The sequence below is a fragment of the Macaca nemestrina genome, chromosome 14 (assembly GCF_043159975.1).
Source record: "Macaca nemestrina isolate mMacNem1 chromosome 14, mMacNem.hap1, whole genome shotgun sequence".
NCBI classification, from domain to species: domain Eukaryota; kingdom Metazoa; phylum Chordata; class Mammalia; order Primates; family Cercopithecidae; genus Macaca; species Macaca nemestrina.
The window spans coordinates 20,297,403-20,322,596 of NC_092138.1; the positions used below are offsets into that span (position 1 = coordinate 20,297,403).

At 40.6% G+C, this 25,194-nt stretch overlaps 1 protein-coding gene and 1 long non-coding RNA gene across 3 annotated transcripts in view; one reads left to right on the forward strand and one right to left on the reverse strand.

Annotated features, from left to right (window-relative positions):
• LOC105498714 (G protein subunit alpha q) overlaps positions 1 to 10,781 on the forward strand; it is a 321,416-nt gene extending 310,635 nt beyond the window's left edge. The window contains exon 7 of the mRNA XM_011770985.3: positions 6,593 to 10,781. Within this exon, the coding sequence (XP_011769287.1) occupies positions 6,593 to 6,783 (191 nt within the window). The 3' untranslated portion in view covers positions 6,784 to 10,781. The remainder of the gene's footprint in view (positions 1 to 6,592) is intronic.
• The window catches only part of LOC105498715 (uncharacterized), a 54,204-nt gene continuing 31,989 nt past the window's right edge, over positions 2,980 to 25,194 (reverse strand). Inside the window, exon 4 of one of the 2 annotated variants that reach the window (XR_011612425.1) lies at positions 2,980 to 3,109. This is a non-coding gene — a long non-coding RNA (uncharacterized lncRNA). Of the gene's footprint in view, positions 3,110 to 16,626; positions 16,765 to 25,194 lie in introns of those variants that run through there. The other variant, XR_011612424.1, reaches the window with a different exon arrangement.

A 25,194-nucleotide genomic window follows, 5' to 3' on the forward strand; every position in this document is an offset into this window, starting at 1 on the left:
AGGTGGATCACAAGGTCAAGAGATCGAGACCATCCTGGTCAACATGGTGAAACCCCGTCTCTACTAAAAATACAAAAATTAGCTGGGCATGGTGGTGCGTGCCTGTAATCCCAGCTGCTCGGGAGGCTGAGGCAGGAGAATGGCTTGAACCCGAGAGGCGGAGGTTGCAGTGAGTCGAGATCGCGCCATGGCACTCCAGCCTGGCAACAGAGTGAGACTGTGTCTCAAAAAAAAAAAAGAAACAAACAAACTCATCTGCTTTGAAATAGCAGATCAGAAAAAGGAACACTCCAGTAGTTTTGACCAATTATGTATTAACCCTTATAGTCTCCTCTGTCTCTCCTTTTCATTCGGTTACAGTCCACCTCTGCCTCTCTTCTCTCTGGGGAGAGAACACAATTTTGAAGTCAAGAGCCCACCACCGAAATCAGTCTACCCAGGTTCAGATCCCAGTTCTGACACTTACTATTTGTAGAACTACCATCAAGTCACTTGATTTTTCTGGGCCTTAGGACAAACTCATAGGATGTTTTGTACATTGTAGTGTATAACATATGTGTATATTTAGCATGATGCCTGACACGTAGGGCACTTACTGAATACTCAGGAAATACTTCCTTTTGAAACATCATAGCCCAATGAAGTCCCACCACCATTAGTAATAGTAACCCAGTTTTAAACTCTTTGTGCAGCACTTAGAATCTATAGCATCCACTTCACTACTCCTATGGCTTTGCATTATTTGCTTTGTTCTTAGAAAAGAATCTTACCCTCCCCAACTAAACTGTGAAATCCTGGACAACTAGACACCCAACCCATTCTGAGAAACACTTGAACACTTGGTGATTGGTAACAAAATGCATCCACATGTAGCCACTCTGTAAAACAAGTGAGAGTCATGACTGCTGCCCTATAAGAGCTGATGTGGCCAGGTGTGGTGATTCACACCTGTAATCCCAGCACTTTGGGAGACTGAGGTGAGAGGATCGCTTGAGCACAGAAATTCAAGCCCAGCCTGAGCCATGTAACGAGACCTCTGTCTACAAAAAATGAGGCAGGAGGTGGGAGGCAAGAGGTCAAGGCTGCAATAAGCCGTGATCCTGCCACTGTACTCTGCCCGGGTGATGGGAGACCCTGTCTCAAAAAAATTTAAAAAAAGTTTATTTGGCAAGATAATCACATCTCTCCTTGATGGCCCACCACCTGGTTTTATGAATAAAGTTTTATTGAGACATTGCCACACCCATTCATTATACACTGTCTATGGCTGCTTTCACACTATAACAGTAGAATTGGGTAATTGTGACAGAGATAAAATAGTCTGCACAGCCTAAAATATTCTGTGGCCCTTTACAGAGAAAGTTTGCCAAGCCGTGGCCTAGAGAGTTAAGAGCACGAGCTCTGAAAAGTTCTACTTTGCCACTCATTGGCTGTGTTGCCTCAGACAAATTTATTTAGCTACTCAATTTATCCCTGGGCAAAAAAGAATTGAATGGAGTCATATGTAGATCACATAGCAGAAACCCAAAAGTATCTACCACAGAGGTGATGTAACAACAAGAGAAGAGACTAGTTTTAAAATTACATTGTCAACATATGATGTCCAGGATGGATATTGTGCCACAGTGTTTTGGTACTTCTAAAAGCTCCCTCAGAAAAGTACTTTAAAAACCAATATTAAATTTAGCTTCATAGCTTTCTATGATGATACGAACACATCAGGGATGGAGGTTTAGTCACCTTTTCATCCCACATGGATGTGGTACAGTCCTGGCTTGTGAAAGGGAAATGTTACATGTTTAATGAATTTATGTTCCCTTCTCACATACATGGAAGATCCTGAAGATTGGTGAATTGAAAATATAAACATTTGGGGATTGTTACCAGATGTTAGAAATGGTACCCTTTTTTGTTAGCAGTGTGTTTATATCCTCTCTTCAAGTACATTTTCCTTTGTGCTTTGCTGTTCTTTTAAAAACACTTTATCAGTCTAAACAATGTTTTCTCTTTCACTCCTTTTAATTTGCACTAACCTGGAAACATCATCAGTGTCTGAGACTGCACTTCTCAGTGTTGCTCAGAAAACTATGGAAGGAAGTGACTGTGTGGGCAGTTAACTTGCTTTCCTACCTCAACAGGCTTCAAAAACATGTCTACCTGAATACAGTAGGCATGAAGCATCTGGCTTAGATCTAAACACACTTGCCTGCCACACACACACAGACACACACACACATACACACGAGATTCTTCTTAATTTTTCTTGAAACTTGGTAAGAATCAGCGTGTGAGAAATTGCCACACCATAAACAACACCCCATCTTGTGGGCTGGCACGTTCTCATGATGTGCTTGCATAAGGGAGGATGCAGATAGAGCATGGTGCCCACGGAGCTGAACCCTTCTGAGGGGTTCATTCAAACTTCTCGGATGCAGTAGACCTAGCCACACTTCACAGTTGCTGATTTTTCCGCAGTAAAAGACTTAGTCTGTGATCAGTGTTTGCAGTGCTGTTTTTTGATCTCTTCACATACCTCCTTTCTCCAGTAATTTCCCCAGATTCCCCACTACTACAAGCATTTTCCTTCCAACATGTGTCCGTTGTGAATAATCTGAAATCTGAAGATTTTTTTTCGGTTTTACTGTTACCATACCCCAGTATACATATAATGCACAGAGGAAACTTGGGCACAGAAAAAGAAAAAAGGCATTGATTTTGTTACTTACAAAGCCAGTGCAGCTGTCATTACATGGAACTCCAAGCCCTTGTAAGATGAGCAAAGACTGAAAAAATTGAGGCCCACTCTGCAGTGATGTCTTTGTAATAAACATGTTTATAATATTATAAACTTCACACTTCCACATTTCTGTACTTACAAGGTCTTAATCATAATGAATGCCATTTCTGTGTTTCTCTTCAAGAAAGGAAATTACCATTTCCACATGGACTTGAATTGCAAGAGTGTTCATAGAGACTGTGGAATTCTGCTCCTGCTGTGATGGCTGTAATGATTTCTTTGTAGTGTATGTTTATTCAAATAACAATTTATGCTTAAAAACATAACACCTTTCAAGTGCACTTCAGTGAACTTGGATCTAGTTCTTATATTCTGTAGGGTAAATAAAACAGAAAAAAACAAAAAAAGGTATAGTCCCTTCTTTCCCAAATAGAGTAAGTACAAAATCATACAGAAGTTCATTCATAAGCCAGAAATATAATGTTCTTTTTATGAAGTGAGAGACTTCTCCAGCTCTGGGAATCTGTCAGTTTCTGGTTTTGAATATTTTTTATTACTTCTCTTGAGTTAATAAGTTCATAGTACATTGAAAAAGATGGAACATTAATTATATATTTGCTTGTATATGTATTTTACATATTATTTTTAATTGTACTTTTTATTTATTAAATATGATGCCAGCCATCTTAGTCATTTAAAAAAATTGAATTCTGGGCACCTACGTCAAAAATTAAACATTACTTTTTTAAATTGTACAAATGAGGATAGTCTACATGTTTTTATAATTCTTTCCTCCCATCTTCTGGCATTATCAGATATAAGTTTATTGGAGTAATCTCCAATTTATAAAAAGGTTGATTTGAGAATAATTCAAGTCAGCCGTCTGAAGCTCAGGGTGCATTTTGTTAGAAATGGTGGTCAAGCCCTCAACAGAGTTCTCCAAGATCTCTTTATCCCTACTAGTAGGTAAAAAGAATATTGATAGAAAAAGACCTGCTGGGTGCAAAAATTAGCTGGGCGTGGTGGTGCAAGCCTGTAGTCCCAGCTACTCACGAAGCTGAGGCAGGAGATTCACTTGAACCCAGGAGGTGGAGGTTGCAGTGAGCCAAGATCATGCCACTGCACTCCAGCCTGGGTGACACAGTGAGACTCTGTCTCAAGAAAAAAAAAAAAGTTTCTTATGGCTTGGTATAGAGCTAACTTGAAAAAATGGAGGAAATGTATACATAAAGCGATACAAAGACAAATATATGATAGGTATCCAATACTTGAAATGTGATGGTGTTTTGATGTTATTAATTTACACTAAGTTTTAAATCAATGTATCTATCAGTACCTATTAAATATACTTTTAAAACAGCTTTGAGATTTATATACCATGTAATTCACTTAAAGTGTACAATTCAGTGGGTTTTGATATATTACATTATTAATTTTTTATTATAAAATATATATAAAATTTACCATTTTAACTGCAAAATTCACTGGTATCAATTACACACACAATACTGTACAGCCATCACCAATATTTTCAAAATATTTTCACCACCCCAATTAAGCAACAACACCCCATTTCCTTCCGTCCCCTAACCCTTGGAAACCTCTAATCTACTTTCTGTCTTTATGAATTTACCGATTCTAAGTACCTCATATGTGTGCAAGCATACAATATTTGTTGTTTTATGTTGGGTTTATTATAATGTTCTCATAGTTCATGCATATTACAGCATCTATCAGAGCTTTACTCTTTTTTATGGCTGAATAATCTGTTTCTGATATTCTAATATTCTGTTTGGTTCTATTTGTTTTGTTTCTCCATTTATCTGTTGATGGACACTTGGATTGTTTTTGCCTTTTGGCTGTTGTTAACAATGCTGCTATTAACATTGATGTACATTGCTTCTCGCCCTTTTGGCTAAGATGAAGTGTCTGTCAGAGCCCCTGCTCTCAGTTCCTTTGGAAATATACATTGGAGTAGACTAGCAGGGTCAGTCATGTGGTTATTCTATGTTTAGCTTTTTGAGGAACCACCAAACTGTTTTCACAACAGCTGCACCTTTGTACATTCCCACCAACAGTGCACAGGAGTACAAATCTCTCCACATTTTCCCCAACCCTTGTTATTTCACACTTTTTTATAGCCATTCTAGATGTGGAGGGGTATCTCATTGTGGTTTTGATTTGCATTTTTCTAAATGATTACTGGTGTTGAGCATCTTTTCCTGTGCTTATTGACCATTTGTATATCTTCTTTAGAGAAATGTCTGTTCAAGTCTTTTGCCTATTTTTTAATTGGGTTTTTTGTGTGTGTGTTATTGAATTGTAGGAGCTCTTTGTATATTCTGGATACTAAACTCTTATCAGATGACATGATTTGCAAATATTTTCTCCCATTCTATAGATTGACTTTTCACTTTCTTAATAATGGCGTTGGCCAGGTGTGGTGGCTCATGCTTATAATCCCAGCACTTTGGGAGCCTGAGGTGGGAGGATTGCTTGAGGCCAGAAGTTCAAGAACAGCCTAGACAACATAGTGAGGCCCCATCTTTACAAAAAATTTAAAAATTTGCCACGCTTGGTGGCACCTGTAGTTCCAGCTATTCAGGAGGCTGAGGCAAGAGGATCACTTGAGCCCAGAAGGTTGAGGCTGCAGTGAGCCATGATCATGCCACTACACTGTAGCCTGGGTAGCAGAGCAAGACCCTGTCAAAAAAAAAAAAAATAGTCCTTGGATACATAAGGTTTTTAATTTTGATGAAGTCCAATTTATTTTTTCTTTTGTGAAAAATATGACCTGGCTGTGGTGTCATATCTAAGAATCCATTGCAAAATTACGTTTTTAGTTTATCTTGCTAGATATATCACAATTCTTTTTCAAAGCATCTAGGACAATTCCTGGTACATAAGAGACTCCTTCTTAAATCAATGTGAGAAAATATAGGCCGAGTGCAGTGGCTGACACCTGTAATCCCAGCACTTTGGGAGGCCAAGGCGAGTGGATCACCTGAGATTAGGAGTTTGAGAACAGCCTGGCCAACATGGCAAAACCTTGTCTCTACTAAAAATACAAAAATTTAGCTAAGCATGATGGCAGGCACCTGTAATCCCAGCTGCTCAGCAGACTGAGGCAAGAGAATCGCTTGAACCTGGGAGGCAGAGGTTGCAGTGAGCCAAGATCTCATCGCTGCACTCTTGCCTGGGCAACATGGTGAGACTGTATCTCAAAAAAAGATAAACCAATTGTTTTATCATCACAAATGAACTGAATGCTACACAAATGTAGTGTGCTCATAAATACCAGAAATCTATGGAAGTGAGACTACCGAGGCCCACTGTAGACAGAGCTGACCTTACAAACAGGTGTTCTATTCTAAGAGGGATTGTCAGTCTGGAAGATGTAAAATGATCCATAATGTTGAGTCGTTTGGAGGACAGATTGACAGGAGAGCCCAAGGAGGCTGTGTCTTTGTGCACACTTATTAAATAGCTGAAACAAGCATAATTAACTCAGTTGAACAGAAGTAAGCTATCACTCCCCTGATGAAGAGCCTACAGTGGCTCCCAGTCACTCAGGGAATCAGAGTGAAGGCCAAGCTAAGAAATAGACTTAACCTTGGCCTTCAAGTCATCTGTCTGCTTTCACCTATACACAATCTGTGAATGGGTGGGTACGTGGGTGGGTGGGTGGATGGTCAGACATAGTAGTGTTAGGGAAAATGATTATAACAGATCAAATCTGCAGTGCAGATGTAGGCTTCATGAGCAATGACACAGTAAGTATTTATTGAACGAATGATAATTGAATACATTAGCAGATTAGGTAACAAAGTGTCCCTCTTGTCTCTTGGCCAAAAGGACCCCAGAGAGATGCCCAGGCAGCCCGAGAATTCATTCTGAAGATGTTCGTGGACCTGAACCCAGACAGTGACAAAATTATCTACTCCCACTTCACATGCGCGACAGACACCGAGAACATCCGCTTTGTCTTTGCTGCCGTCAAGGACACCATCCTCCAGTTGAACCTGAAGGAGTACAATCTGGTCTAATTGTGCCTCCTAGACACCCGCCCTGCCCTTCCCTGGTGGGCTATTGAAGATACACAAGAGGGACTGTATTTCTGTGGAAAACAATTTGCATAATACTAATTTATTGCCGTCCTGGACTCTGTGTGAGCGTGTCCACAGAGTTTGTAGTAAATATTATGATTTTATTTAAACTATTCAGAGGAAAAACAGAGGATGCTGAAGTACAGTCCCAGCACATTTCCTCTCTATCTTTTTTTTAGGCAAAACCTTGTGACTCAATGTATTTTAAATTCTCAGTCATGCACTCACAAAGATAAGACTTGTTTCTTTTCTCTCTTTCTCTCTTTTTCTTTTCTATGGAGCAAAACAAAGCTGATTTCCTTTTTTTTTCCCCCCCCTAATTTATACTTCCCTCCTGATTTTTTCCCCAGGATACAATGACCTTTATCCTAGTTCCATTCTTGGTCAAGTTTTTCTCTCAAATGATACAGTCAGGACACATCGTTCGATTTAAGCCATCATCAGCTTAATTTAAGTTTGTAGTTTTTGCTGAAGGATTACATGTATTAATACTATGGTTTTAAATGTGTTGCTCTGTATACATACATAGTTTCTTTTTTAATAGAATGTACTGTCTTGTCTCACTTTGGACTGGGACAATGGATGCCCGTCTAACAGTAAGTGTCATTTCTTTTAGATGTTTACCTTCAGCCATAGCTTGATTGCTCAGAGAAATGTGCAGAAGGCAGGATCAAAGACACACAGGAGTCCTTTCTTTTGAAATGCTACGTGCCATTGTCTTTCCTCCCTTCTTTGCTTCTTTGTCTTTTTTTCACCCTCTCTTTCAATTGCAGATGCCAAAAAAGATGCCAACAGACACTACATTACCCTAATGGCTGCTACCCAGAACCTTTTTATAGGTTGTTCTTAATTTTTTGTTGTTGTTGTTTAAGCTTTTCCTTCTTTTTTTTTCTTAGTGTTTGGGGGCCACAATTTTAAAATGACTTTTATTATGGGAATGTGTTGCCAAAGCTGGCTTTTTTTCAAATAAAATGAATAAGAACTCAAAAAATAAAAGCTGGTATCTTAAAATGTAAGAGAGTAAGACTGTGAAGCCTAAAATGACTGGCTGAGAATGAACCAGAAATGCCAGTTGCCAAACAGTTGGTAACTGTAAATTTGATTCTCACGGTCCATTCTTTTATTTGTCCTTAAGATGACATTGTTAGTGTTCACGTCCCATGTTCAGTGTCCAAACCGGCAATGTAAAAAGTATCCTGTGTGGTTTAACAGGAAATCTGTTTATGTCTCTTTATTTGAAACCAGTTTTACTCTCAATGGTTCTTTAAGTTCAATTAAGTCTGCCAGGAACATTGGTTGATAGTATTATTCTGACACCTTTAATTTCCAAAATCTGAAGTTCCTGCTGGTTAACCACCTTCAAGATCTTCTTGAACTGGTAACTGATTAGGTTGAACTTACAGAAGATTTGTGGACTTAACTCAAAAGTAACCTCTCAGTGTTCTATAGAACATGTATTTGTGTAACTGAACCTACTAGGAGAAATGTTTGGAATTCTATATGTGCAATTTTTCAGCAAATGCAAAAAAATACAGCACATGTATTGACGAGCTTCTGTCAAGCAGCTTGAGTTGAAATTTAAGAAAATAAATCACGATTGTTTAAAGCTGCTGGGACGTTAGAATTAGGCCATGAGACTGGTCTCATTTTAACTATAGTGGTATTTGGCACTAGTCTAAACTTCCATATAAATCACTCTTTTGGAACAACAAAGGGGGAGGGAGAAAACTAACGGCCTGTTAGATGAGTACCAAAGCCACCAAACAGTAATGAAATATTCTCATTCTTGATTCTCCCAGCCTCAAACAACACAGGTTACTTTTTTTCCCTTGCTCAGAAAGCACCTGTAATGTAACAAGCAGACTGCCTGTAGGTATAGTGCAATTACAAATGCTCTAATCATTGTACATACATCTCTCTTGATATTGCAGCATCCATACTGGCTTTGTAATCATTAATTTTTTGGCAGATTGAATGTGCTGTATTGATATGTATCTATGTAATTGTATTGTATGTCTATAGCTAATTCACATTTTGAATAATGTTATTTTATTTACTTTTTTAAGAGAGGAGAATGTAAATTTGTCAGTTTATTTCTGACTAGGGATATTTTCTTTCCATTTAGAAAAGAAGAAAAAAAAAAAACCTTACTGTCGTACAGAGCGGTACTAGCGTCGTGCTGTATAAAATCATTTGCACATTCCTGAGTAGAGGTATACTGATTATAAGACCCAAAGGTAATTTCATAGCAAAATACATAAAATCAGTCAGAGCTTTTATACAAACATGGAAACCAACTTTGTAGAACTTTTGCCATTTGATCTAGGATTGGAATATGAGCTTTTATACAATTCATATTCTTATTTGGCAAATGCACAGTTTAGTATTACCTCTCTGATGGCCTTTACTAGAAAGGCAGTTTTAGAAGCTATTGTGATCCACTAAGGAAATGTTTTAACAGCTAGAGACCACTGCTTGCCTGAAAGGGCGTTCTTAAATTTGGTGCAGCAAAAAAAAAAAAAAAAAAAAAAAAAAGGAAAAACAACAACATTTGAAGGCCTACAGTGTGTATAGAGAAAACCTCATCACAAGATCATAAGTGTTACAGTTTTAGGGAATCAAGATATTCTATTTAATAGAGCTATAGTAGATGTAGTCAATCAAACCTGATCTCAAAGCTTGAAGAAGCTGAGCAAAACAGGGAAAGATTGTTATATTTGTCTTTATGAAATTGGGATGGAATTTGCTATGCAGAATTGAGGTTTGTGGCTTCACTGTTCCTGTAGGGTGCATGACAAGATCCCTTCTCTTGAGAAAGGAAAAAATTGATCACCCTAGCAGCAGTGATGCATAGAAACCTAATTTTAGCCACACTAGTCAATCGAAGCTAAAGGATTTTCTTTTTTGTTTCTTTGGGGTTTTATTGAAGGGGCTAAGGGCGGGACGGGATTCTTTTCAGTTTTGTATAAAACAAAGTTTACTCATGCTTTATATTATATTGTGATTGCAAGCGTTATAAGCGTGTGCCACTGGCCTCCTATTGTTGATGCTTAGGTAATGGAGGCCTGTGGTGAGTTTTATGGTGACTTGGGCATGTCTTATTCAAAAACAAAAACATAAAACACAGAAACCTTTCTTCAGCATACCAAGGCAAGCAGCCATTTCATGACTCACTTAACACATTGCAGTGTACCAGTTTACAGATGATTTTTCCCTTTTTGCGTGACATGGCAGTTCCAACCCCCAGAGAATTCCTTATTTGTAAATTGGAAGTTTCTACTATGCCTTACAGAGCTTAAATTCAGAAGTTTGTGCCTCATATCTGAAACAAAGGGAAACAACACACGTATTCACAAGTAAATAAATCTCCTAGATGTTTTTGTTTTTAATATTTCCACATAAAGAGCTCTGTTGAATGTCATGAATAGACTGGAAAAAAAAAATCTTAGGAACCTGCATATGTTGTTTACTAGCAGATGACAACTACAAAAGGAATTTGAAGAACATGTGAAACTTGTTTTTTTTTTTTTTTTTTGGTAGATTAGCAGGTCTATTTTAAAAAGGTAATTCAGCTAAAGGGCAATTTACTTTTTTGTACTTCAGACTATCTTGATTGTCAAAGTGTACGAACTGTAATTTTAAAATTTATACTGCCACATGATTGTAAATTTTAGTTGTCTTAAGTTAGGAATTGGTGAAAAGCTATTTATGCTGGATTTGGGTCAAAATGACTTATTTGCAAAAAAAATAAATAAATAATGGGAAGAAAGGGCTGTATAATGAAATACTGCAAGACTCACCTATTGGTTGGAAATTTCCCTCAAATCACCTACCGATTACCCTTGATTTCCCTTTGTTTTCAGTTTCTCAAAACGAATGAAATGAAATATAGCAGAATGTTAACCCATATAAAAATAAAGTGTACCCAAATATTGTAATGTATATTGCTGCTCTTCTTCAAATTAAATAAGGGTTTAAAACCACTTAATTGGTAATCAACATCTCAATTGATACAAATAAGGTGTGCTTGGTATACATTAATATTTTCTTCCAAAGATACGTCTTTGGTCAGAAACACAAAAAAATAAAACTAGTAACATAGTATGTTTATCTATCTCTACATATTTCCAGCATATGTAGCGCTAATAGATCTGTCCTGGTAACTGTGTCTTTGGGATTTCATTTTGATGCCATCAAATTAGGAGAAGAAATGGCTTAGTTGTATATGATTAGCTAGAGATTTTTGGAGCCAGACACCTGCTGTTTATTAGATAACTTAGTACAGAGTCTAAACTTGTCATTTGTTTTTCTCACAGAATAGCCATTTCCTGCTGTCTTCCCAATGACCACTGCCCTTTCAATAACACTCTTGCCTCTAGAATCATATGTTGAAAGTATGAATACACACCTAGCACATAGTAGGTGCTCAAATATTAATTTCCTCCTTGCCTTCCTTATCTACCCTGTGTCCTCCTTTTCCCCGTATGATTCCAACCCAATAGCAAAGGACATTTACATGTGATGAAAACATCTATTGGGTAAAATCAGATCTTGGATAAAGAAATTCTGACTTTTATATAAGCTGTTGGTAAACAGAAAAAACAGGAAGGTATTCGTCGGTAGAACATTTTTAAGTGCAGGAAAGAAAGCTGGAATAATACTATGTAACTTTGTCCAGGTTACTTTGACTGAAACACGTTTTTGGTGGATTTCTTTTCCTCAAAGAACTCTCTAAATGCAACTCCTTGCTGGATTCCTCACCCATCATCCTGTTGGAAACCCTTACTAGACCTATGGATTTAGGGAGTTTTGTCAGAAAACATTTTTAACTTGCAGTATTTAAAAGAATATTTACTGTTCCTAAAATGTCATTCAAATGCATGTATTGTCTATTGTTTGGGGATGGGAACTAGTTTTGCAAAAAACACCTAATGTTGTATAATAATGCCCCAATGATCTTGCTGGTTAAAAATACAGTATTTTTGGCCATAATTTTGTACTATAGTATTCTTCATTGTTGAGTTTTGCTTCCGTTGAAGTTGCCCAAGCCCCTCTCAGAATGTTTTGTATTAGCAGGAGTATTGAAATACATCTTTCCTTCCTTAACACACCTTTTTGTGCACACTGCATTTTCCAAAATAAACAAGTTTAATGGTTTCAAAAAAAAAAAAGAAACACCAAAAAACCTTTTTCCTTCTGTGTATAATCAGAAATATCAGTCTCCTGTAGTGGAAATATACATATTGGTAGCATTTATCAAATGTGCTCTTTTAAAAAACTTGCCTTAATTTAGGTTATAACTAACGGTTAAAAAATGTGAATAAGTGTCCAATAAAGACTTGAAAGGAGCCAGCAATCTTCAACCTGAGGCAGTTTTCTAATCCGTAAGGAGAATCCACACGTCTGCCCTGGCTTGCCGGGCAGCACACTGGACTCCGGCCGATGCCTGGCTTCAGAGTTTTGCCCATTTGAACACTGGCGGTGATACAGGTAGACTCCACATGGGAAAAATGGCCTGTCACAGGTGTCCTCTGTGACTTTTAGAAACACACATCTAGGGTTTCGAGATCAGCTAAAAACCAGCTGCTTCTAGGAGTATTATTAAGTGGAGGTGATGGTGGCAAGTGGCTTTCTGGAAAACAGGTACTTTTGTGGGGACTTCACAGCAAAAGCAAAACCTGTTACTGTTACTTGTGATTCCGTCATTCCAACTGGCAGCCAGCCCTTGCCTATGGATTTTTGTTTTTCAGAATATGTCCCCTCTAAATACTTAGAGATGAGAGTGTCATTTTTGCTTAAAGGCCTTTAGCTCTCCTTGTGGGATTCAGAGACCATTTCCAGTAGATGGTGTCCTCTCTGTCTTACTGCTCAAGGAATGGTGTGGCACTGACTGTCATCTAGCACAGGCCTGGAGTAATGGTTCCCACACCCTAGTTCTGCAGACACTGGAGTGTTAAGCTACACGGGAGCGCTCCCCTCTCTTTGGCCTTCTAACCTGAGTTTGACCCCTTTAGGACCAGGATTTATTGTACCATCATTCCAAAGACCCCCACCCAGAGGGAAAAACACAAACTCACTGAACATTCATTGGGCCAAATATTGTAACTTGACTTTTTGGCTCATAGAGCAAACCCACGCCATCAGATTGTTTTCTGTCCTGTCTTTCTGGAAACGACAAAATAGTTGGCTTGAAAGCTTCTCTGCTTTATTCCCCATCTTTCCTGCCTTCTCCCATTTTTCTCTCCGGTTGTGATACCAAGTCCTGCCTCTTGAGAGACAAACCATAGCAAAAAGGTGGAACTTGATGCTAAGGAACAACCAGGTACACTGGATAATGTGTGCAGAGCAATTTCAGATGGTAAACTAGCCAGTTTCTTGCTTTTTTGTCTAATTTCAAATGATGATCATACTCATGAGTTTCTCCATATTTAAAACCCTTATTGAAATGTGATCGTGGGTGAAGAGTGAAAGGCAGTGGTTAGAAGTGACTTTCTGGCTGATTTCGTTTTAAATTACACAGTATCATTCTTTTTGTTGTTGTTTCATTGCCGTGGCTAACTAAAACATGGATCCAGCTCTTACAAGCAGCTATACCCAGTCTGTTTTAAGGGAGTCCCATAGGTTCCTGCCAAACAAGCCCCTGGTTATAAAATGTAGGTCTCTCTAAAATCTAAGATGCATGGAGAGTACTGAAAAGATGATTTTCCCTTTGAATTCTTATGCCTCAAGACTATCGAAATTTAATCTCTGTTGATTTTTCTCTCTTCCTGTTTTCCTCAAGAATGCAAAGGCCAGAATATTTTTCTGTCTCATAAGCCTGTGGATAAAATAAGGCAATTTACCCTCTTTAATTAAGAGTAATCATACTGTACCATACTAACAGAGAGCTGGAAAGCAGGGCTCCCAGGGTTCAGCCCTTTTGTAGCCCGAGAGGAGAGGTTTGTGCAGCTCAGGAGACTAGGCCCGTCCCATAGAGACAGACTGCTGACAAGGCCCTGGGGACTCTCCATCTGTTTCCAGTTTGCTCCGTATGCTTATATGTTGCGTCTTAAAAGCATCTTAAAAGGACCGGGAAGAGACAAGATCTGTAAATGGATTCCACACCGTGTCCAGCTGCCAGGACGCTAATGTAGCTGCTGCTAAGACTGTCTGCCCTGAGGCAGACCTCACCTAGGAGGGCATATCTGTTAGGAATCCTGGCACTACCTGCCAACATACTGTCCAGTCAGGGCACCAGCCCAGACATGCCTGAGGGACAGGTGCCATGTCAGGGGTTATAGCATCAATGATGATATTCTAGGAATCTGTGCAGTCTTAGCAAAAGGGGTCAGCTTGCTTTTGTCACTGAACTTGGAGTTGAGAAGAGATGCTGACACCTGGCTCTCAAAGTGCCCTGCATGCCACCCTCAGGTGCTTTAAGTGATGCCTTTCTGTAAACCCGGAGAGTCAGCAGGACAGGCCACCCTGGCTTACAGCACCAGAAGCATATGCATTCCCTCCCCTGTGACTCAGACCCAATGACCAAAAAGCAAACTGGCCCCCTGCCCATGATGGGCTCTGACAAGTGGTGGCTCTGCTAGAAATACAAAATATTTAAACTCAAAAGGAATCAGTTTGGGCAGCAAATTTAACTAACGTGTGTGTGTGTGTGTGTGTGTGTGTGTGTGTGTGTGTGTGTGTGTGTGTGTTTAATGTCTCAGCATCTCCAACCAACTCAATCATTGCTGAATAAAGAGGAAAAGCCCACACAAATGTTTATGTCAATTGGGTAAAATCAATCCTAATATTTTTAAAAACATAGTCTCTACACATATGTGAGTACACATGTAAAATCTCAAAATGGTTTTATCTTGTTGACGCTGTGTACACAGATACACATGTACAAATATCAGCACATCTATACAGTGAGGCTTCCTTATCCCTATGGTTATAAGCATTTTATCTCATGGAAGGTAATTCTTCATATGGACATGATTGGGACTAAAAGTATCATAAAATCCACAGCTCACGTTTTCTTTTTTAAAAAACTTTTCTCTCCCCGCTTTTTCCAGGTGCCATCTTTTCAAAGCTCCACCTTAATCTAGGAAAGAATACCTAATTATTGTACACTTTTTTAAAGAAATTGTTTAAGGAGAGTTGAACTTAAACTGGGGCTTCACTGCCTCTGAGCAATGAGGGGATGTAGTTCCAGCAGACAGGGAGGAAGAGTCTCAGAGCAGGTACAAAAGCTGGATGAAATGTCTGTCTCATTACGAAAGCCACACTTTAGACGCACATTCCTGTAGATGTTATCGTTTCCATTCCTGAGTTGTCTTCTCTGTGTAGATTGCTCACTTCTTACTAGAGATGATGAATTGCCAGAACACCAGGCACATACCACACAGCTTGTACAGAACTACAAACTCAGAGTTTGGGGACTGTGTTCTTCTGTCATTATTCTTCAACCTGCTAGAGGTGCCTCGCTGCACTTTCCATACCCCCTGGTCCACCCAGGTGATTGCTGCAGGCAGTTCAAGGCAGGAGCCCCCTGCACCCTTCTATCATTCCCTGGTCACCAGCCAAAAACCAGGAGTTGATGCCTCAGGAGTGACATGACCAGTGAGGGACAGGAGTCCATGGATACACACTTCTGCTGTTGGCCCTCAGTAGGTAAATCTGAGGTTCATCCTACAGGTCTCTCTAGGGCCCCCAGAGCAGGACTCAGCCCCAGCTGCTGTCAGTGAAACTTGCTCGCGAATGTACCCTTTACTGGCTTTTCTCTCCCGTTGGTCTCACTTGTTTACTCTCTTGTGGTGCTTTATGACATCACTTCTCAAACTCCTTGCACCCAAACTCCTTACGCAGGACCTACTCTGGGGGAAATCTCAACTAAGACAGTGAGGATCAACGGATGGCTTTCATTGTCAAGGACAATGGAATAATCAATAGGCCGTAACTGAGACTAGTAAACACTTTGCCTTGAATGGACCACCAGCTGCAGCTGATGGTTGAGGTTCAAGATTAGCACCTGGAACCCTAGCATAACACGAATTTGCCACAAAGGCCCACAGTGGGAGATTTTGTGGAGAGAGATATATAGATCCATACACACACACACATCTGTACTGATATAATCTATGCGATATACAACAACCTATTCAATACAAATTTATACAATAATAATATATTTATGAAAAAAGTTATGTTTCTTAGAAGTTATATGTAGAGACCAGGCACGGTGACTCACGCCTGTAATACCAGCACTTTGGGAGGCCAAGGTGGGTGGATCGCTTGAGGTCAGAAGTTCGAGATGAGCCTGGCCAACAGGGTGAAACCTTGTCTCTACTAAAAATACAAAATTAGCCAGGCGTGGTGGCTCACGCCTGTAATCCCTGCTACTAGGGAGGCTAAAGTAGGAGAATCGCTTGAACCCCAGAGGCAGAGGTTACATTAAGCCAAGATTGCGCCACTGCACTCCACTCCAGCCTGGGCGACAGAGTGAGACTCTGTCTCAAAAAAAGAAAAAAAAAAAAAGGTTACTTCTACAGCATTTTAAAAGATAAGTTAATAGTTAATAATCATTATTTTAGAGGTGGAGTTGGGGGGGTCTTACTACATTGCCCAGGCTGGTCTTGAACTCCTGGCCTCAAGCAATCTCTCCAGGAACTTGGTCTCCCCAGTAGCTGGGACTACAAGCATGCACCACCTCACCCAACAAATAGTAGCTTTTAACTGTTGAAGAAAAGTGACTTAGACATTTTTACTTTCATCTGTCGAGAGGGACCCTGTACTCCCTTCCTCCACCTGCCCAGCACTGGCCATTGACTCCCAGGATGAGCGCCCACACCAGCCCTGAGTAATTGATTCCAGATGCTCAGATCGGCTGCCTCCTGGGAGACACCTATGGACTTTTATTCTTGCTCCTCAGGCCAGAGGATGGTGCTGACATAGGGGCAGAAAGGAAAGAGGAAAGAATCTTCCATCAGAGAACTGGCACATATGGTGACATTTAATCATTGGGAGAAAATCAGAGAAGAGAGAACATATATTTAAAACTATCACAAAAGTGGCCGGGCGCGGTGGCTCACGCCTGTAATCCCAGCACTTTGGGAGGCTGAGGCGGGCGGATCATGAGGTCAGGAGATCGAGACCATCTTGGCTAACACGGTGAAACCCCATCTCTACTAAAAATACAAAAAATTAGCTGGGCGAGGTGGCGGGCGCCTGTAGTCCCAGCTACTCGGGAGGCTGAGGCAGGAGAAGGGCGTGAACCCGGGAGGCAGAGCTTGCAGTGAGCCGAGACCGTGCCACTGCACTCCAGCCTGGGCGACAGAGCGAGACTCCATCTCAAAAAATAAAAAAAAATAAAAAACTATCACAAAAGTAAAGGAGTATTATCTTGGGCCATGTTCTGAGAAAGAATATCTGCCTTCAGAGAAGGAGGTGGAGGGGGAGGAGAAGGAGGTGGAGGTGGAGGGGGAGGAGAAGGAGGAGGAGAAGGAGGTGGAGGGGGAGGAGAAGGAGGAGGAGAAGGAGGTGGAGGGGGAGGAGAAGGAGGTGGAGGGGGAGGAGAAGGAGGGGGAGGGGGAGGAGAAGGAGGGGGAGGGGGAGGAGAAGGAGGGGGAGAAGGAGGTGGAGGGGGAGGAGAAGGAGGTGGAGGGGGAGGAGAAGGAGGTGGAGGGGAAGGAGAAGGAGGAGGAGAAGGAGGTGGAGGGGGAGGAGAAGGGGGAGGAGAAGGAGGGGGAGGGGGAGGAGAAGGAGGGGGAGGGGGAGGAGAAGGAGGGGGAGGGGGAGGAGAAGGAGGAGGAGAAGGAGGTGGAGGGGGAGGAGAAGGGGGAGGAGAAGGAGGTGGAGGGGGAGGAGAAGGAGGGGGAGGGGGAGGAGAAGGAGGGGGAGGGGGAGGAGAAGGAGGAGGAGTAGGAGGGGGAGGGGGAGAAGGAAGGGGAGGGGTAGAAGGGGGACGGAGGAGCCGGGGAGCGGGAGGGAGAAGAAGAAAGAAGACAAAACTTTCTCTAATTTTTTATGGCTGGGGAGTGGGAAGGGGAGGGGAAGGAGGGGGAGGGGAAGGAGGGGGTGGGGGAGGGGAAGGTGGGGGAGGGGAAGGTGGGGGAGGGGAAGGAGGGGGAGGGGAAGGAGGGGGAGGGGAAGGAGGGGGAGGGGAAGGAGGGGGAGGGGAAGGAGGGGGAGGGGAAGGAGGAGGAAGGGGAGGAGGGGGAAGGGAAGGAGGGGGAAGGGGAGGAGGGGGAAGGGGAGGAGGGGGAAGGGGGGGAGGAGGAGGAGGAGGGAGAAGAAGGAAGAAGAAAAACTTTCTCTAATTTTTTATGGCTGGTAAAAGATATCCTTAGGAAAAATAAATTAAGGAGGCTATGTTGCAAAGCTTGATGAAACAGGACTTTAGAAACAGCTCTTTAGAATGAGAAGCTCTCTGCCAATGCAAAAGAAAAAAAACTATTAGTACACTATTTTGTTAGTACTAATGTCTGAATATATTGTTCTAAAATATGTCGTAATGTACTGAAATTGTATTTAACTGTCTAATTTATTAACTAAGTTCTTTGACTACATGGCAAAGGAATGAGTTTTTGAGTGGGGATTGCATGTTTGTGTATTTTGAGATGATCCACAGCTAAATAAAACTGTATTCAAACCCAAATTGTATTCAAAACCAAATGCTGCCCTTGAGAGAAACTGTTTTCCTAGATCCTAACCTATTGGGATTTTATCAGAGTCTAATCAACCTATGGGAAAGGAAATACTCAACTCCAGCTCTCTCTAGCTTTCCCCAGGGGAGAAGGGAAGTACCAAATACCAGTCTCCTCCAGCCATCTTGTCCCATGTAAGGCAGGAAAAAACAGAGCCGCTTGTGAAATTCACAGTCCAGGGACACAGGCCTATTACAAGACTGAGGCTTAATCACAGGACTGTAGAATATTTTCCCTCCCTCAGACTTTACCACTAATTATTGAAGGCCTGTTTACTGGATTTCCCTTCATCCAGTACATCATATCCAGCTTTAAAAATTATAAGGCATACTAAAAGGCAAAACAAAACAAAAAAAATGCAGTTTGAAGAGACAGAGCAAGCATCAGATCCAGACTCAGATATGGCAGGGATGCTGGAATTTTTACAGCAGGAATTTAAAACAGTTATTATTAATATGCTACAAGCTCTAATGGAAAAAGTAGAACAAATGGGCAATGAAAGCAGAGAGGGAGAAATTCTAAGAAAAAAGAAAAGGAATAATAGAGATCAAAAACACTGTAATAGAAATTAAATATGCCTTTGATGGCCTCGTTAGTAGACTGGACATGGCTGAGGAAAGAATCTCTGAGCCTGAAGATATGTCAGTAGAAACTTCCAAAACTGAAAAGCAGAGAGAAAAAAACGCTAAAAAAACAAAACAAAGGGTTTCATTTTGGGGTGATAAAAATCCTTAAACTCATATAGTAGTGACTTCTGCTTTCTGGTCTGGTATATAAGGAGCTTGGCAGTTACAACTCCACCCTAAGAAGAACTAAAGAGCGGAACAAACTGAAAAACCCATAACTCTTCTTAGATCCCTCAGAGAAGTGAAGTCACAGTGCAAACCATTGTCCCCAAACTGGAGAGAGAGATAAATACAGAGAAATCACTACTTACTGAAGCAGAAACCCAGGAGAAAAAGCCTCTACCAAAACCAGTGCCAGGATACAAAAACCTAAACAGTAATTGACACATTTTGGAGGTTCAATGTGTACAACTCTGAGAGCTGAAACTCCAAACTACCCAGTGATGGGAGACACTCATACTTCGGCAAGTTTTAATTCCAGGAGCTCAAGCAGGCTCTCACAGTGAGTATCAGAGGAAAATCGCCTCATTGCCCCAGGAGGGGAAATGGAGCATTCTGAAATGCGCCAGACCATCCTGTTTGTCTTAACAAGGCCTGTCCTCAAGAGAAACTTCTTTTTTTTGAGACGGACTCTCACTCTGTCACCCAGGCTGGAGTGCAGTACCATGATCTCTGCTCACTGCAAGCTCTGCCTCCCAGATTCATGCCATTCTCCTGCCTCAGCCTCCCGAGTAGCTGGGACTACAGGTGCCCGCCACCACATCCGGCTAATTTTTTTGTGTGTTTTTAGTAGAGACAGGGTGTCACCGTGTTAGCCAGGATGGTCTCGATCTCCTGACCTCATGTGATCCGCCCACCTTGGCCTCCCAAAGTGCTGGGATTACAGGTGTGAGCCACTGCACCCAGCCAAGAGAAACTTTTTATCAGATCCTAAACTACTGGGGCTTTACCAGAGTCTAACCAACCTAGAGGAGGGGAAATACCTAACTACAGCACACACTGGCCATCCTGTCCTGCTGAAGAGGGGGAAGACTGAGAAGCATGTGTAAAGTTCAGAGTCCAGAGGTACAGACTCTCTATAAGACTGACACTTAATCATAGGAACATAAAAAGCCTCCTTTTTCCCCATGTTACTAAAGGCCTCTATGCAGCAGTTCCTTTCATGCACTGCACCATGAACAGATATCAAGAAAAAAATTACAAGGCATACTAGAAGACAAAAAACACACAGTAGAAAGTGACAGAGCAAGCAAGATGAGACTCAAATATGTCAGGCATGTTGGAGTTTTCAGAGTAGAAATTTAAAACAACTCTGACTCATATGCTAAGGGCTCTAGTGGATACAGTAGAGAGTGTGCAAGAACAGATGGGAAATGTAGGCAGAGAGACTGAAGTTCTGAGAAAGAATGAAAAGTAAATGATAGAGATAAAAAGCACTTTAACAGAAATAAAGAAAGCCTTTGAGTAGTAGGCCGGACACAGATAAGGAAAAAGATGCAGAGTTTGAGAATATCTCAATAGAAACTTCCAAAACTGAAAGAAAGAAAAAAAAAAGACTAAGAAAAAAAGAACAGAATATCCTATAACTATGGGGCAACTACAAAATTATAATAGGCATAATGGGGATACCACAAGGAAATAAAGAGAAAGAAACAGAAAAAGGTTTTGAAGTAATAATGACTGATATTTCCCCATTTTCTGCAAATTAATGTTAGACACCAAACCACATATCTAACAAGCTCAGAGAACACCAAGCAGGATAAATGCAAAAAAAAAAAAAAAAAACACAACTTCACATACACATATGATATTCAAATCGTGAAAAATCAAAGGTAAAGAAAAATCTTGCATCCAGTGGAAAAAAAATGTTACCTATAGAGTAGCAAGAATTGTCCCTTAGTTTGAATCTTCTGCAGAATGATTTGTGTTTCGTAAACAGCTCAAGATTTTCAAAAGAAGGCACTTAAAATCACGAGTTCTCCAAGAAATAGATGTGTTTTGAGAAAATAAGATTATGTGGACAGCAAACTATGCGAAGCACATTCTTCAAGCATTAGTGCAGTCGAGTGATGATGAAATATCAAATGGACCAAGTGTACACTGACTTCTACTTACTGGCTTCCTGCCCCACCATGACACAGGCCTTGCTTAAAGCTAAGACTGCAAGCTGCTCTTGTAACTCTATCCTTCCTGATATTGATTAGCCCATAAAATAATACTCAAGTGGATAGCAAAATTAATACCTTCCTTTCGTGGACATATTGTTTCTACCCTGTGTTGTCTCTCGGAATCAGTCAGCCTGAATACAAATATTAAAGATTTTGTTCCTCAGTCATTCCCTTAGCTCACAAAGCCAACAATCTAACTATTTGGCAGGGAAATCTTAGCCCAGTGAACTAAATTTTTCCAAATTTCTCCACTTCCTACTGTGCAGAAAGTTGGACTTTTATGATTGCAAATTTTGCACTGAACATGTGTTCAACACATGCGACTCAAATATCAAATTCCCAAACCAAGTTCTATCTAGGGGGCATGTGGAGGCTGGGGAAAAGGTAAAAGGAGTCTGGGACATACTTATGGTGATGGCAAGGGGTCCTTCATCTTAACTCCTCTCTTTTCTAAAGAAAGCCATCCAGCATAGACAGAGAACACCTACATAGCACTGGGGATTTGGGAGTGGAAAGCAGAAAGACCACTGGGGAAGCTGGAAACTAGAATGTAGATATGTTTGTTTCCTGTCCAAAACAAATCTTTTCCCATATTTGTTTCACATAGGTTATATCTTCAAAGGCATGATCCTCTCCTCTTGTGAATGCAAAATTTAAGATTAAATGCGTTTGTGGTTAAAATTCTTCCTTATAACCAATTCTGAGGCATTTAGAAAACTTGAGGGAACTCTGTGATCCCTTCAGTCCACAGATAGCAGAATAGACCCTCTGGGATGAACCAAGGGTTCTTGTGAGTTTGGGGAACAGATCTTATGGCATATATCACTTTTCTCTGCCAGCGAAGCTGGTACAAATCTTACATATGACTTTACATCATGATAACAGGAAGAAGTCACATTTCCAGCAATGTCAGTTATACAGAACACAGTCTCAAATTTGGAAGAGAAATCGCTGAAGCCATAAGAAAAGTCACAAAGGAAACGCACTAAAGCTTGAGTTTTTAGGGTTCTCAATCCTATTGACTCTTACGCTACATACATCTAACATGCCTAATTGCATGGTGAAGAGCTTTGACTGCAGTCACACAATGCAAGATTGGATTCCTGGCTCTGCTTCTAATTAATCACCAACCAGGGTAAGTATGTGCAGCCTCTCTAAACCTCTACTTAACTGTAAAATGGGGATGATCATGGTACCAACATATTAAGATCAAACGAGATATAAGAAAAGATGTGTTTAGTACAGTGTGTGGCCCATGGTAATTGCTCAATAAATATTTCCAGTTATTATTAAAGAAATGAAGAAGAAAAATAATGAAAGAACTAAAAGGCCACAGCAGACTGAGGCATTTATTACAGCAGGAATATCTCTCATGGTCCTGTGACCACCGATAAAATTAATGTATTGGCACAAAAGACAATAATCAGCTTCCATGAGGAGAATCGGGGTTATTAAGAAAAATGTAGATGATCTTCAAGACAATTTTTTTAAGATGACAGAAATGTTAGAAAATTTCTTCAATGTATTATTTTTCTTATCAAAAAATAAACTCAATTATAATAAAAGAAAACATCCTTGAAGTTTAATAAAAATCTACTTAATTAGATATTTGTTTATGGGAAGATGGAATATCCAACTTTTTCCCTGTTCTCAACAAGGACAATTAAAAACACTGCACCTTATATACAGAATAAACAGAAGAATCTGAGAGGTGGAGAGAAAGCAGACTGCCTAGACTTCAGGCCCTGAGAAATGATGCAGTGCTGAATTCCCTCAATTTCTTTTTGCTCCATATAACCCAAGCTTGGAGCTAAAGAAGCTGGCAACCCATAAATACCAACAAGTGCAGATTTAAAGCCCTAACAAAAGTTCGTTCTCTCTAGCTAAAGGGCCAAGAAAGGGGAAGCTAGCAAACTTTCAGACAGTAACTTCTCTACTTCAGCCAAACACCCTAGACAAACTGTGGCCCAGCTCCCGCTCATACCAGCAAATGTCAAGTGGGAATCCCAGATTTCCACCCTCATGAGGCTGTGATGCGTTGCCCCAGCACCCCTGGTATGGTGGTATCAGAGAGGCCAAGTAGGGAGCTAGGACTTTTATCCTTGCTGGCTGGTAGTCAGTCCTTTCCAACCCTCACAGGTTCAGTGGAAAGCACATGGCGGGTTTAGACTGCCATCTCCACCCAGAGTAACAAAATGCCTCTCCCTCTCCCCGCAAGGGCGGTATCAGAGGAGGAGCCCTGGAGAGTCGGGACTTTCATTACTGTCCAACAGTAATGAGGACACCCCCAACAGAGTGTCAGTTATGATCATATGGGGAGTCAGAACTCCCACTTTTGTCCAGCAGTAAGGAGAAGTCTGCATCCTTGGGTGTCAACAAAGGAGCAGCGGAGAACCGGGACTTCTACCTGCACCTAGAAGGAACAAGATGGTACCTCCTTACCCTGCCAGAGTTGTGTGAGACCCAGCTAACACTGATTTAGATAATATTCCAAAGTTGCCTAGCAAAATATGAACATGTCCAGATTTCACTTAAAAATCACTCATTATAGTTCATGTCCTCTGCAGGGACATGGATGAAGCTGGAAACCATCATTCTCAGCAAACTAACACAGGAACAGAAAACCAAACATGGCATGTTCTCACTCATAAGTGGGAGCTGAACAGTAAGAACACATGGACACAGGGAGGGGAACGTCACACATCAGGGCCTGTTGCGGGGTGGGAGGCTGGGGGAGGGGTAGCATTAGGAGAAACACCTAATGTAGATGATGGGTTGATGGGTGCAGCAAACCACCATGGCACATGTATACCTATGTAACAAACCTGCATGTTCTCCACATGTATCCCAGAACTTAAAGTATAATAATAATAATAATAAACGGTCAAAGCAAGAAAAGAACTAAAAAAAACCACTCATCATGCTAAGAACTAGGAAGATGTCAAAATAATTTTAAAATAACAATCAATAGATGCTAACACTAAGATGCTAGAGATATTAGGATTATCTGACTACAATTTTATGTATATTTTAGGGGGTGCTTTCATGTTTTTTAAATTTTATTTTAAGTTCTGGGGTACATGTGCAGGTTGTGCGGGTTTGTTAGATAGGTAAATGTGCACCATGGTGGTTTGCTGCAACTGTCAACCCATCACCAAGGTATTAAGCCCCGCATGCATTAACTATTTATCCTGATGCTCCCCCTCCCCCACTCCCCCAATAGGCCCCAGTGTGTGTTGTTACCCTCACTATGTCCATGTGTCTGACAAAAATTTTAAAGCAACAAAAATGAAAATGCTCAGTGAGCAATTATGAACCTGCTTGAAACGAATGAAAAGATCAAGTCTCAGGAATAAAATTAAATGTCTTAGTAAATAAATATAACATATATGGAACAAATAAAAATTTTACAACTGAAAACTATGAGAAATGCACTAAACAATGTAATGGATGAACTCAACAGCAGAATAAAAGGGGTGGAAGAAAGAATAAAGGAACTAGAAGAAAGAGCAATGGTAATAACCCATCTGAACAACAAAAAGAAGACAGACTGGAAAAAAAAAGAACAGAGCCTCAAGGGCCTATGGCAATATAACAAAAGATCTAACATTTATGTCATTAAAGTCCTAGAAAGAGAGAAGAAAGAGAGTGGGACTGAAAAAGTATTCAAAGAAATAATAGGTGAAAACTTTCCATGTTTGGAAAGACATAAACATACAGATTGAAGAAGTTCTGTGAACTCCAAAAATGATAAACCCAAAGAAACATATGCCAAGATACATCATAATTAAACTTCTGAAAACTAAAGACAGAGAAAATCTTGAAAACAGCCAAAGAAAAATGATACCTTACCTATAGGGGAAAAACATTTATATT